Source organism: Myodes glareolus, chromosome 1 (genome assembly GCF_982192425.1).
Source record: "Myodes glareolus chromosome 1, mMyoGla1.1, whole genome shotgun sequence".
Classification (NCBI taxonomy): domain Eukaryota; kingdom Metazoa; phylum Chordata; class Mammalia; order Rodentia; family Cricetidae; genus Myodes; species Myodes glareolus.
In genome coordinates this window covers 125,702,639-125,717,348 of record NC_142026.1, presented here as the reverse complement: position 1 = coordinate 125,717,348, position 14,710 = coordinate 125,702,639, and the positions used below count along the sequence as shown (strand labels likewise).

The 14,710-nt window shown below is 43.6% G+C and overlaps 1 protein-coding gene across 1 annotated transcript in view; it reads right to left on the bottom strand.

Moving 5' to 3' along the window:
• Ust (uronyl 2-sulfotransferase) overlaps positions 1–14,710 on the bottom strand; it is a 280,068-nt gene that overhangs the window by 105,502 nt on the left and 159,856 nt on the right. The window contains exon 3 of the mRNA XM_048425248.3: positions 9,657–9,812. Within this exon, the coding sequence (XP_048281205.1) occupies positions 9,657–9,812 (156 nt within the window). The remainder of the gene's footprint in view (positions 1–9,656; positions 9,813–14,710) is intronic.

Here is a 14,710-nt window from a genome sequence, read left to right as displayed (position 1 = left end):
CAGAGAACAGCTGGAAAGCACAGCCGACCACGCGAGGGATCCCGAGGGTGACTCTGGGGGTTTGACGTCAGAAAAGATTGGCTCTAATTTGCTTCATTTTTGTGATATGGGTAGAAGATGTGAAGAAGAATGAAGATCCGAGGCCAGGGCCAGGAAGCTCAGTGCCCCGAGATCCGGGCCGGCCCAGAAGAACTGGGCAGGAAGCTGAGCTAGGAAGCTGGGAGTGGCAATGGTGGCTAAGGCGGCAGCAGGTGCTGAGGAATTAGAGGAAGCTCTGGTGCTGGGTTGTGCAAACTCTGTTCTAATGTGACCCACAGCAGACGTTGAAGCAAGAGGTCTTGGAACTCTTAGCAGTGAGAAGGCTGAAGTACTGCAGAGAGGGCTGCGAGGAAGATGGAAGCAAGGAGCTCGGTGGCTATCTGGCCATAGAAAGCCAGGAAAAGACCAGACACCATCTCTCCTAGATCCTCAGCTAGGACAATGAGCACTCTGTAGTACCCATCTGCAGTGATGGGATCCCAGAGGAGGAACAAATTTGGCTGCAAATAGAGGGGAGAAGGGTCTGTCTTTGATGAGCTCTCATCTTTTTGGGACACCCCTTTTGATGATCCACTAGCTTAGACTGTGTTCTCATATTTAACTTACAGGAGGGCTGGGGCCAGGCCTATTTGTTCCCCTAAGTCGCTACCAGGTGTCTGCAGGAAGTTTATGTCTCAGCAGGGTTTATGGGATGAATACACACCTTTAAAAATGCTTGCTTGGTATCAAGAAAGCCATCAGTAGCTGAAGACATAGTTGTCTATCACCCAGGCAATGAATCCAGCTCTCCCTGAAACAGCCTGGAATGATGAGTATCTTATATAAGGCTCACTGTCAGCATTCCCCTTATAAAATCCGAGATGTAATAAAGCCATTTTTTTCTGAGTGTTGGGGGTAGGGGTTATCACATACCGTACCAAGGACTTCTTTATATACCTGTTATCATTTAACATTTGAATAGCTAAATATTATTGTCCATTCTTTGAAGTTTAGGAATTGGAGCACAGACAGGAAACATAGATTTATTTATTTTGAAAGGCACATATGTGTGTGGGTTATGCATGTACAGAGGCCCCAGGTGCCCTGAACTGTAGTTACAGTTATGAGCCATTTAACATGGATCCTAGGAACTGACCAGGGCTTCTCTACGAGAGCAGCACACACTCCTTGTCACTGCGCAATCTTCCCAGTCCTAGAGTCCACAGATTTTGTAAAGTCGCCACGACCCGAAAGGTGATGCCAGAATTTAATCCTTAGTCCTGCTCTTCAGTGCTGAGTGAAGCTTCCCAGTTAATTATCTAGACATGAACTTTCCCAACTGAAATGGATTGGTCGGCACAGCAGTTCCGGAGAATGAAGAGGGATTGGAGAAAACAAACCTTCTGCCTTTCGTAGGATGCGCTGAACAGGTGCAGACAAAACCCACTAAGAAATGTAAGGATTAAGGGTCTGAGTGTGGGCTCAGTGGTGGAGAGCATGGCTAGCCTGCATGTGGTCTTGTCTTTTCTACACACACACACACGGGGAGGGGGGGAGAGACAGAGAAAGAAAGAAAGAGAGAGAGAGAGAGAGAAAGAATAGAGAATAGAAAGAATATTTTCTACAGTTTCCTGAGTGGAAAACAGTTATCAACGAACAAGAATAAGAGTAGGTTTCTAAATACTTAGAAAAGGGGTAAATACGCCATTAAATGCATGTAAAGGAAGAGAAACCTACTACATTGGTGAACTGAAATGGAACCAAGGTTTAAAAAGGAAGAAAGAGACAAAAATCCAACACGCGTACTATACAAAGGCGAGGCTAGGAAAGTGTCCAGTGGTTTGCTTCTCCACTCAGGGCAGGGTGGGAGAGCGCAGACTTTCTTCTGCAGCTCTGAAGATGCCTCTGCTCCTGCAGCCTTCAGGAGATGCTTGCCAGCTTTTTCAGTTAGAGGGGTATCCAACCCTGCTTTGGTCTGAACTCTTGTATCGCTTGTCAACTACTAGATGCCCTGTAATTTTGCAACGCATCTTAAATCCAAGAAAGGAAGCATGCTTATTAGCACTTCAAAGCAAACATCCCAGAGGGGGAACTACAGGTCCTTGTTCCTTAGAGGCTGGAAAGGATGACTGAAGGGCTCAGGTTACCTGCCCTCTTCTTGGGGGTAAGGAAGACCCTAAGCAAAGTCCTCTTTCTTCCTTTAGCTCAGGGCTACAATAACCAGGGAAGCACAGGTCTGCAGTGAGGAAGAAGTCCACCAGGGGGAGCAATAACACGAGCCTGGCAAAGAGTATGGGTCTGAAGTAGATATAGAAAATTAATGGATAGTATCCTAAGGAGAAGAGAATCTTTCTTTCTTTCTTTCTTTCTTTCTTTCTTTCTTTCTTTCTTTCTTTCTTTCTTTCTTTCTTTCTTTCTTTCTTTCCTTCCTTCCTTCCTTCTTTCCTTCTTTCTTTCTTTCTTTCTTTCTTTCTCTCTCTCTCTTTCTTTCTTTCTTTCTTTCCTTCTTTCCTTTCTTCCTTCCTTCCTTCCTTCTCTCTCTCTCTCTCTCTCTCTCTCTCTCTCTCTCTCTCTCTCTCTCTCTTTCTTTGTTTTTTACAGGTCATACGTTTTTTTCTCCTTTGTCTTTTATTTCCTTCAGGTCTGCATTAGAGGACTCTGGTTTTGTCTAAGGACCCTAAGACAACGTGGAGCCCATCCCCATGAACTGACTAAGCTTATCTTTGTTCTGACTCCAGAGTCAGCTTGGAGCAGCACTCTCGAGACAACGGACACTGTCTATCTTCTTGGAAAGGCAGGAAGCCTTGGGGGTTGTTCTGAAAGGCTTTCCCCAAATACTTCTAGGGGAAGGACCCTGGAATAGCATGCGGAAGGAGACAAGCAGACGAGAACACATCGGATGCAGTGTTATTACATATGTCTTGCACTCCCAGCTACTTGGGAAGCTGAGACAGGAGGGTCATGAGTTCGAGTGCAGCCTGGACTGCATCACAAGGAGAGCTTGCTTCAAAACAAACAAACAAACAAACAAACAAACAAACAAAACTTCATAAAGCCTTTATAAATGCCTGGGGGATTTCGACAATAAAGGGGAGTCTTTAGCGTGTGCCCTTCATGCAGTGGGTCTTTACTGGAGTTTGTGCTATGGTCACCCAGGGAGTGATACACACACACCTGGGCACTTCCTTACAAACCTACTTCTCGACTTTTGCAGTAAGATGAGGGGATAAAGAGGGGGAGAACGCTCCCCAGAAGACTCTCACACCTGGCATAAGAACTCTTTTGAGCGGTTCCCCTATAACTACTGAATAGGGTTCCAGCTCTTACACGCACCATTCAAACTTAGCCAGGATTTGGCCCCAACTTGTCCTTACCTATAATGATTCCACATTCCTTTAGATTTATGTATATTTGTGCCGTTTTTTCTTGCACGCGCTTATTTCTCCCTAAAAAGCAGGTGCCAAACTTCCATAATGAAATTGCTTCAAAGATCAGAAGTCAGTGGCAGGAACAAGAAGCATCGTGCATGGGGCCCAGCACCCACCGTTAGCAGCGGCTCCTCAGCAAACATCCATTAAGATAGATGAGTGAGTGCAGGAAGAATCAGATGATCAAACGGAGAACCAAGCACTGGGGAAGCCCCAGAGGCATTTCTGTGGCTTTGAGGGCTTCCCTGAAGGATCGTGGTTTTTATCATTGTTTGAAGTCTCATTGCTTTATGGTCCGATCTCAGACATAGACATTGAGGAAGGGGAAAGCAAGGGACAGGGAGGCATGACACATGTCCAATTACAGCATGTCAATCTGCTCCATACTGAGAGGCCAACGAGGTAGGTCTGAGGCCCACGGGCATAGGCCTGCCTTCTCTCCCACCCTCTGAATGGCTTGCAAGGCTTATGTTATTTGCGTGGCTGTTGGGCAGAGGTAGAGCTGGTGTGAGGTTTATGGTGAAATGCTAACCTTTCCTGCTATGATGGACAGAAGGATGTATACTAGGCCAGCCCTTCCCAAGTTATGATGGATAAATTCTGTAGTATCCAAAGGACGTACAGCAGACATAAGACTGGGAAAATCTACCCGACATTTGATGTCTAAAATATATGTGCATAGATGTATGTATCTATGCATACAATATGCATGAATATGTGTATATGTAAGGGATAGGTAGACAGATAGGTAGATAGATAGGTAGATACATAGATAGATAGATAGATAGATAGATAGATAGATAGATAGATAGATAGATAGAAATATGTTTGCTGTCTTAAGTGTGAGGACCAGGCTTTAGATCCCTGGCCCTCATAAATGGGGCAGGCCTGACAATCTATCTGTAATCCCAGGCCTCGGAGGTGCCCACATGGGATTCCCAGGGCAAGCTGGTGAACTGGGGAGATCTGGGTTTAGTGAGAAACTCCTCCTCAGCAAACAGACTAAAGACTGGTGGATGGATATCACCAGTGTCAAGTTCTCCCCACCCCAACATGGTCACCGGCACATGCTTACACGTGGGCACATTTATGAGAACACACACACACACTCATGACCATCAGCACATGCACAAAAGTGTGCCTGCACACATGTGAACATGTGGACACACACACAAAGCACGCACCTACAGTATACATCTTAAGACTGTCAATCTTTAAAATATGAATAATCACTGCGAATCTCCTGAATGTTAAGGCACAGAGGACTCCCCAGATTATGAGCCATGCGCTTTCCCTTCTTCACCGACGGGAGGAACTTGGAGTCATGAGGCACACATTTTGGGGACAAGCCAACATGGGGACTCTAACTGCCTGTGCCACTTAATTTTTTTTTTTGGAAAAGGAATTTTCTGGACTCCTTCCCAGAATATACAGCAGAAGGGCACTGAGACTGTAGGCTTCCAAAAACTCTACTGGAGACCAACCGCTGCATTATGGGAGCACCTTCGGATTTAGAAGCGCCCACGTTCGCTCCACCCATCACACTTGGTTCAGTGTAATTATTTCTGGAAGGTGACAAATTATCTCGGTTTCTCACCCAGAAAACAGGGACTGACACTGACTCATTGGTATATTTTTGGTCCCAAATGGTTAAATGACATCATCAGGGAAAACAATTCACACACAGGTACTGCTTCCCGTTTGCTTGATATGCCCTTGGTATCGCCAACAGAAAAATGAATAGTAACGTTATTTGCTTTTGCTGGTCTTTGAGGATCAGAGGACAGATTTTTGCCTTCCTCCAACTAGACTAAGTGCGGTCCCCACTCCCGGTGCAAGGCTGTGGCACTCTGACCTTCACTGTGTTGAGAGCGCAGCACTAAAGTCACTTTGGGACAAGCAAGCAGGCTCTGAAGGTTCTTGGCCATCACTCCTTGCCTTCGCTCATACTAGAGAGAAACCTGCCCTTTGCAAGAGATCCTATAAACCACGCCCCCTAATTGAACTCTCTATCAAGGCTATAGATGAAACAGTATCTTTATGAGTTTGTGTTAGACAATGCAAAAGTCCAACACTCGGCCAGCAGCGGTTGCCGGCTCTTCTGTGGAGGAGAGATTATTCAAAGCACATATTTTAGACATGTGTCATTTTCTAGGAGAGTAGATGTAGTGGGGCTTATACAGGCCTCGTGATGTTTGGTGTCTTCATGCTCCTCTATGCTTAATATTCCCTTAGGCTAGAAAGTTTCAACCCTTACCTGTGAATGTGCAGGTGCGTGTTTGCACATGTGTGTGCATGAGGACAACTACCACGTAGGAGAAATGCATGTGCTCGTTTAATCCTGGTCCATGGAAATGCCTTGTGGGGGAATGAAAGGGCATAGGTAATCTCCGGCCTATAAATGGATGCAATTTTGGAGTTCATTTGTAAATCAGCAGTTTGGATCATGGAACACGTTTTCTCATGGAAAAAAAATGTAAAAAGAATCCTGGCCCGGCACACAAGAAACTGTTTAACTCCTACACTACCTGAAGCAAAACAATTATTTTCGTTATTTAGAGAGAACAGTGTTTCCACGGGAACGATTTTCAGAGTTCTACTGTAAGGGTGAGAGCCAATGACCATAAAATTTTAACTAGTCTTCTGAATCACACTGCCCTTTTCCCTTTAATAAGTTACCAAGAAGAGAAGCTATTAATACCACAAATTATTTCCTGAATATGTTAAGTTAAAATAATATTTCTTTCTCTGCTGTCGTATGTACTTTCAAACGTTAGTTAAAGGGATCATACGGAACAAGGACAAGTCTCTTGGAGCATCACGGAGCTAGACCAGCTCTGGCCTTTGTCATTCTGTTTCTTGACCATTCTTTCCTGTGTAGGAGCCAGGTAAGCCGGCTCCAGGGAAGCCATGGGTACCCCCCTCATCTTTATTCTTAAAGACTTGTATATCTGTTTTTCCTTCCAAGTCTTTACCTTTGCTTTAGTTACTTTTTAAAAACACTCATTTTATAATTTAATAGGAATCTGCCATAAGTGACGAGATGCAGTCTAGGCCACACTGACCACAGGAATCAGACCACAGTACATGGAATATGCTAGAAGTCATAGAAATATATCACAGAATCATGGTGGTGGAAAGAACCTAAAAAGATTGTCTCGCCTGTTTGCTGGCTTCCTGACAAGCCAACCATTCCAGACAGATGAGAGCTTCCCCTTCCGAGGGGAAGGATGACAACGTTGTCTTTAATCCTCCCTAGACCTCACCACCTAGCCACTGGCTGTGTAGTTTTGCTACCTTTTTATTTAAATCATTTCATTCACGGTTATAGCTGTGTTTTCATTTCTGATATTTAGAACAGGGAACAAAGTGGGTTTACCTATTCAGACTCGCACAGTGCACTCAACATCAGAGTTTTGTGTTCTTCCCCCCAGGATGTACTGAACATTCTAGGGTCTGGTCCTTCAGTCCCCTCTCTGTGTTCTCTGGGCTGTCTGCACGCCTTCACCTGGATCTAGAAACTGAGTCTAACAAGATGGCTGGGAATTCTGCACGGCATGCACACATAGGAACATTTAAGTATAATCTGATAAGCAGGCCCTATGACTTGGATACAAAAGAAAGGTAAAGTTTAATGATCATAATAAAATTGTAAAGGCACAGACTATTTATTTATAGTCATTTTCTTCTGGGTAGTAAAAAGATCCTAATCAGTCAAAGTAGGGGAAAAAAGGAAATTCCATCACTATTAAGCAGTTTAAAACAGTTTATGTAGAAACCATGATTCCCACCCCCCATCTCTCTCTGTGTCCAGACAGGGTGTTACCATGGAACTCTGGCTGGACTGCAATCCACAGAGACGGGCTGACCCGTGCCTCCCTAATGCTGGGATTTGAGGTATGTGCCACCAAACCCAGCTTCATGGTTTTAAATGCCACACACACTTTTCTTTCTTTGTGCTTAGTATGTAGATGTGCTTGGGTGTTCGTGTTGTATCTGTATGTGTATGAACATGCTTACGGAGGCCAGGGGGTTCAACTTCAGTCTTTCTCTGTCGCTCTTCGCCTTATTATTCAAAAAAATGTGTTTGTGTATGCACATTTGTGTGTGTAAATGCAGGTGTGTGTGTGAGCGCGACACAGCACATGTGGAGGTAAGAGGACAACTGTGGAGGTCAAAGGGCACCCTCAAGAGTCGGTTCTCATGTTACATCTTATTTTGAGATAGGATTTCTGCTAGTTTTTTCTTTCTTTCTTCCTTCCTTCCCTCCCTCCCTCCCTCCTTCCCTTCCTTCTTTTTGGCTGCATATGCCAAGCTAGCTGGCCCTCAAGCGGTGGAGAATTCTCCTGTCTCTGTTCCCCATTTCGTCACAGCGGTGCTACAAGTATCTGTAATGTTTGCTGACTTTTACAGAGGTTCGAGGAATTCAAACTCAGGTCCTTGCACAGAAGCAAATGCTCTCACCCACTGAGCCATCTACGCATCCCCGCCTTATTTTTTGAGAGTTCAATAAACCTAGAGTCCTCTAGACTGTCAACACTGGATGCCCACTGGGTGACCAGCTAGCTCCAGGGAGCCATCTGTCTCAGCACACACAGCCACAGCGTAGGGGTTACAGACATTTTATGTGTATTCAGCCTTTTGTGTTTGTGCCGGGGAATTTGAACTCAGGTCCTCAAGGGTCGGGGCAAACAATTTCCTCACTGAGTCGCTGCCCCAGTCTAAACATTTTCTTTCTTCTACAGAGAATTTGCTATAGGCCCTTAAAACAGCCTCTTGAGTTATTTTAAATTAGGAACAGCACCCTCTGTCTACAGGTCCCATGGGCCTCCAAGGGAGAGATGATGTCTGAGGAATGGATGCATACCAACATTTCGATATGATGATCTTAACTTGACAGTAAGTACCACCTATGGGGTAACGCAAGTTTCTAAAATGATAGAAACGATTTTTGTTTTGCCCCCAGGTTGTGGTTTGAATGTGAAATGTCCCCACTAGCCTCATGTGTTTGAACCCTTGGTCTCCAGCTGGTGGTGCTGTTTGGGAAGCGGTGGAACCTTAGGAGGAGGAGTCTTCCTTGAGAAACTATGTCACTGGGAGTGGGATTTGAAGTTGCACAGCCTGGTCCCATTTCCTGTTTTTACTCTCCACTTCTAGACTGCCGGCCTCATGTCCCCGCCATGGTGCTTTCTCTGTAATGATGTGACTATCCGCTCTGGAAGTCTAGGCCAAAATAAGTGCAAGCCAAAAACACCCTCCTCTCTTTTATTTATTATGGATACAGTGTCCGGCCTGCATGTATGCCTGCAGCCAGAAGAGGACGCCAGATCTCATTATAGATGGTTGGGAGTCACCAAGTGGTTGCTGAGAATTGAACTCAGGACCTCTGGAAGAGCAGCCAGTACCTCTGAACCATCTCTCCAGCTACACTCCTTTCCCCCTTTTAAGTTGCTTTTATTGGGACATTTTATCACAAGAGCAACTGATAACCAGGCTGATATCAAACTTTATCTTGCAGAAAGACCCGTGAGACTACAGCACCCAAGTCTCCTATACCAGCAGCTCCATAGAGACAGCTATCCTTATCTCTCCAGGGGTTTTCAAAGCAAGACAAACCTTCAGAATTTCCCAGCAGCCAACAGTACCGTCATCCTGCTCCAGGCATATCCGTCTCTACGTGTAGCTATTCTGGCGCAAAATGAGACCCTGCAAGTAGGAGATTGGTTTGCTTCCACTGGATACAACAAAAGGTGCTTTGGAAGCCAGGATCTTCTGAGTTTTTTTACGAGACCCCTGCTCTGCGTCAGCCAACCAGATTTCCTGCACAAGAAGGATAACTCTTTGCCGTGAAGACTTAGGATATAGATGAGGAAATGTAAAGGAAGAAATGCTAAAAGAAAAATTTTTCGTTGTACTCCAAAGGTGTTAGTATTATTTATCTAACTCAGTGGTTTAAAGATTTTGAGATTATCTATCTTGTTAATCTATCTTAGCAAAATAGCCCATGGCTAATGTACACAGCCCATCTGACCTGACAGAAGTAAACACTTATGAAGAATTCTTGGGTCTCAGATTTCCTACACAAATCCTACCTTAAATTTCTTTCTACACCCTGAGAAAAATACAGCATGCAATTGAACCTTCGTCACGAAGGATATCCCGTGAGGTGCCCACTAATGGCATGATTTAACAGCAGGGGCGTCAACTTACTTGTTCATTTTTAGTCAGCCTGGTTCTGTTGTGAATGTCTGATGTGACCAAATTGAACCCGTGCTTCTCTGACAAGATTCTCAGGAGCAAGACCACGGTGCGGCTGCCACACTTGCCGACTCTGTTGTACACCACCTGGCTGGGGAAAGGAAGGACCTGGAAGGAGAGCGAGAGACGCAGCATGAATTGTGGGTGAAAATGCGAGTCCTCCCTGCTATGTGACAACACGGAATGTTGTACATGTCAAGCGGACGGAAGCGCAGAAACAAGGAGCTACCGTGCACACAGAGTCCCTCATCATAGTTTTAGGAGAGAGCTGACCTGCCCGCACTTTGTCAGACTTGAAACTGATCAAGTTTCATGGAGTCTATAAGGACTGACCATGAGTTGGCCTCAAAAGCATGGCACTGGAGTATGTGCTTTAGTAAAAATGTTTTGTTTCGTTTGGTTTGGTTTTTTTGGTTTTGTTGTTGACAAGCAATGCTTTATCAGACCAGTTTAATCAAAAAAGACAGTGACATTAAAGACTGATGTAGAGACTGTGTGGTGGCACATGCCTTTAATTCCAGCACTTGGGATGCAGAGGCCGTTGGATCTCTGTGCATTCCTGGCCAGCCTGGTCTACAGAGCAAGTTCCAGGACAGCAAGAGCTACATACTGAGACCTTGTCTCACACAACCTCAGCAAAAATGATATAGAACTCATATATCATTAAAAAAAAATCAAACTTACAAACAAGAATTCATTATAAAATTTAAGGAATTTCTTTTTAGGAGATCCCCCATTATAAGAATATCACCACCATCAAGATCCAGGGAATTGTCATCACAGCAGCAGAACCTCACTCCTGCTAGCCATCATTTCACTCTCCCACATTATCCCAACTTCCTGGAACCATTTCCATATGTTCTGCCTCTTGGGGTTCCCAACGGGCTCTGGAGAAATCATGTCAGAACATTTTCCAGCATCTGCTCTTACATGGCTGGGCACCATTGCCTTGCACAAACAAACTGTGTGCTGATACCTCAGTCAATGGACACACGGATCTTGTTCCCATAGTAACGCAGCTGTGAGGAGGTGCGTGCCTGATTTTGTGTGGACGTGTTTCAGATTCCCCTATATGCATACCTAGAAGTGGGGCTTCCGGACCCACGACAGCTCAGCGTCTAGTGTTTCGTGCCAAGCTGTTTTCAATACAGCTGCGCGGCTCTATATTCCCATCAGCAACATGAGCCTTCCAATTCCCCCACATCCTTGCCAACCTCGGTCACTGCCTGTTTTTGTGTTTTTATTTTTTATTATAAACATCCCAGTGGGTGTGAAGTGATAGCCCATTGTGGTTTTGAGTTATATTTCCCCAGTGACTAATAAGATTACCATCTTTGTGTGTGTGTGTGTGTGTGTGTGTGTGTGTGTTGGTCACTTTCTATTTTCTTTGTGGAAATGTATTTTTAAAGTTTTTACAATTGTCAAGTTGAACTTTGCTGATGCATTTATAGGGCATTATATTCATTTCTTTGTTTATAGAGAAATGAGCTGCAAATGGGCTTTTTTTCTTATTCTCTGGGCTGTCTTTTTGCTTTCATAACAGGTTCCTGAGGAGTCTAAAAGTTTTACACTTTGGTTGGAGCCAATTTTATTTTGGCTATTTGTGCTCTGAGGTCTGTATAAGATGATCCATACGGTGCGGACCTATTCTCTTCTCAGAGTTTTACACTCCAGTCCTGACAACTTGAACCTTTGATCCACTCTAAGCTCATTCTTTGTGTCGCATTGGTTCGGCCTAGTTTTGTACATTTGCAGGTGGCCTTCAAATGGTCCCAGCAACATTTAGTGAATGGCTTGCTCTTTCTCCATCTGCCAGCCTTACTGACATTCTTCTGTGCTGTCAATCTGTGTCCATCCTGGGCATCACCTAACAGTCTTCATTAGGATAACTTTGAAAGTAGTTTTGAAATTGGGACAGGTGAGTCCATTCAGCTTTGTTTCTTGATTGCACACGAACAGATTTCAGTCATTCTGGGTCCCTTAAATTCCCAGAGAAAATATCCAAAGGAATTTTATAATCTTTTTGAAAAAAAGAAAAAAACACAACTCCAGGTAATTGAAATTTTAACAGCAATTCCATTTAACAGTTGGGGGATGATTGCTATCCTAACAACATTGTCTTCCATTTATGAACACACATTGCTTTAAAACTAATTTCATTCTTTAATTTGTTTCACTGACATCTCATAACGTTCAGTGGGAAACCTTTATAGTCTCCATTTATTCTTTTTGATGCTTTATGAAGGGAATTATTTCCTTAATTTTATTTTTGGATGGTCCATTACCAGGAATACAGCTGATTTTTGCATATTGATCTTGAATCCTGTGTCATCTTGCTAACTCATTAATGAATGTAGCAAATACTAACAATACTAATGATTTCCTCCATCTTTACTCGGGGAGCTCTACATAGAAGATGACATCATCTGCAGAGATATTTATAACTTCACCGTTTCCAAATAAGGCTTTCTCTGACTTCTTTTTCTTTCCTAACCACCCAGTGATAATGGCCTGGATTGACTACAATAGCATTATACAAAGCATCTAAGATTAAATATTTACACCCCCAATCGAGTCCTCATTGCCATCTTGATTGATCAGCACTGTGCACTAATTAATGACAACAGTCAGAAGTTCGTCGCATTCAGCATCTTCCCATGATGGAAGGTTGTAAGAAAAGCCCAAAGGAGGATGACAGAACACTGCACAAAAGCCACAGACAAACACACTCAAAACATAACCTCTGGACTACAGATTAAGGTACTGTCTTGAAATAGCCTACAGGGATGAATTTAGAAACAGCCACAGTATCTCCATCGGCTACTTAGTAGCCAGTCACAAGCTATTGTGATACAATTCTTCCCATTTCTATTATTCATTTATAGCCACATCCCTGGGGCCAGTCTTCTGGCCTTCTGTGATGTGTCTTCACACTGCCTAGAATGTTCCTCATATATACAAAGAGCATTGGCAGATGTTGACCATGTCTTGGCCACACTCTGATCAATTTAATAAGCTACCTAATGCTAACAGTGTGATTCTGCTAAAATTTGAAACCAAGAAAATCTTCAAATACCGATGATCTTTCTAAGAAAATACAAACAAAAGTTACCAGGGTAAAAAAAAGATAGTCACAGTAATAAGTCTTTACTTAGAATTTTATCGGTGAGTACCCTCCCCCAAAGTCTGTTCTCTGGTAACTATGGCAACACAGATATTTAGAGAGATAAGTCATGCTTGCAGGTATGAGTATGAGCCAAGGAGGTTGGTCTAGGTGGTCAAGATTAGTATGAAAGAGTTGATATAGTGCTGATTACTTGGTCCTCCAGTATAACCAGGGCTGGTACTCACTACAAACATGACAGCTGCTCACATAAACATGCAGTTCAATTTCTCTATAAAAAATCAATTGTCTGAGGCTGGTGAGATGGTTCAGCAGACCAAGACAGTTGTTTGTGAGCCTGGCAACTTGAATCTAAGCCCAGAGACTCCCACAGTAGAAGGAACGAACCATCTCCCGAAAACTGTCCTCTGACATATGGCATGGGTATCTTCTCTCACATAATAAATAACTGTAAAACATAAAAGGAAAGCATATACTTGAAAACTGGACTTTCCCTATAGACCCCATCTTGTAATACAACTGTAATCTCTGAAGAAAGAGAATGGTTACATCTGCATCTGTAACAGAGAAGCTAGGAGGAAAGAGAATGGTTACATCTGCATCTGTAACAGAGAAGCTAGGAGGAAAGAAAATGGTTACGTCTGCATCTGTAACAGAGAAGCTAGGAGAAAAGAACATGGTTACATCTGCATCTGTTACAGAGAAGCTAGGAGGTCACGTTACTTGCGGTTCCAGAGGACTGTGATTAAGTTGTGCATGAAGGACAATGTCCTAAGACACCTTTCTTTTATTTCAGTTATTGTTGTAGAGATAGAGACAGTCATGGTGCAGGGCTGCAGGCTGTCTAAGAAAGACTAAAGGGAGTAGTGGGGTGCTTGCTAGAGACGTGAGAGGAAAGCACTCCTTCTCCTGAATTGCACAGAAACCTGATAATGGAACTACTGACTACCGTACTGCTTCCTTTGGCTAATAGGTGTCTTTAAGTTAGCGATAAATTAGTCTTTAAAACTATTTTTTATATTTATTTATTTATTATGTATACAATATTCTGTCTGTGTGTATGTCATTACAGATGGTTGTGAGCCACCATGTGGTTGCCAGGAATTGATCTCAGGACCTTTGGAAGAGCAGGCTATGCTCTTAACCACTGGGCCAACTCTCCAGCCCTCATCTTTAAAACTATTAGTGCAAGTCTTTCATTAGTGTTGTGGGAGGTCTTAAATAATAGTCATCGTGGTTTGAAAGAAAATGGCTCCCAAAGAAAGTGGCACTATTGGGAGGTGTGTTCTTGCTAGAGAACGTGTGCCACTATGGAGACGAGCTTTTAGGTTTCATACATGCTCAAGCCATACCCGGTGAGTCAGTTCACTTCCTGTTGCCAACACAAGCTGTAGAACTCTCAATTACCTCTCAGCACCATGTCAGCTTGCATGTCACCACATCCCACCATGGTTATAGTAGACTGAACCTCCGAACTGTAAGCCAAACAATTAAATGTTTTCCTTCATAAAAATTGCTGTGGTCATGGTGTCTCTTCGTCAAAATAGAACTCTAACTAAGATATTCATAAATATTATCGACTATAAGAGACATTTATATAAGATCAAAAAATGCTTGGACTAAAAAGAAAGGTATCTTAGGACACTCTCCTCCATGCATCTTGATCATGTCCTCTGGAGCTATCTCTGAACAAGCTTGGGCCTGTTAACTTTTTATAATGGAGGAGGGGCGCATGTGGTTCCACATGCACCCCTCCCCACAGGATTCATAGACAGTTCAAGATTGTGAGATGGGCTCCTAAGGAAAAGGTATCAGGAGGTCGGTCCTGTCTCTTCCTGTAGGAGTTTCAAGCCGACAACCTTTGTGCTGGGGGACGGAGAGA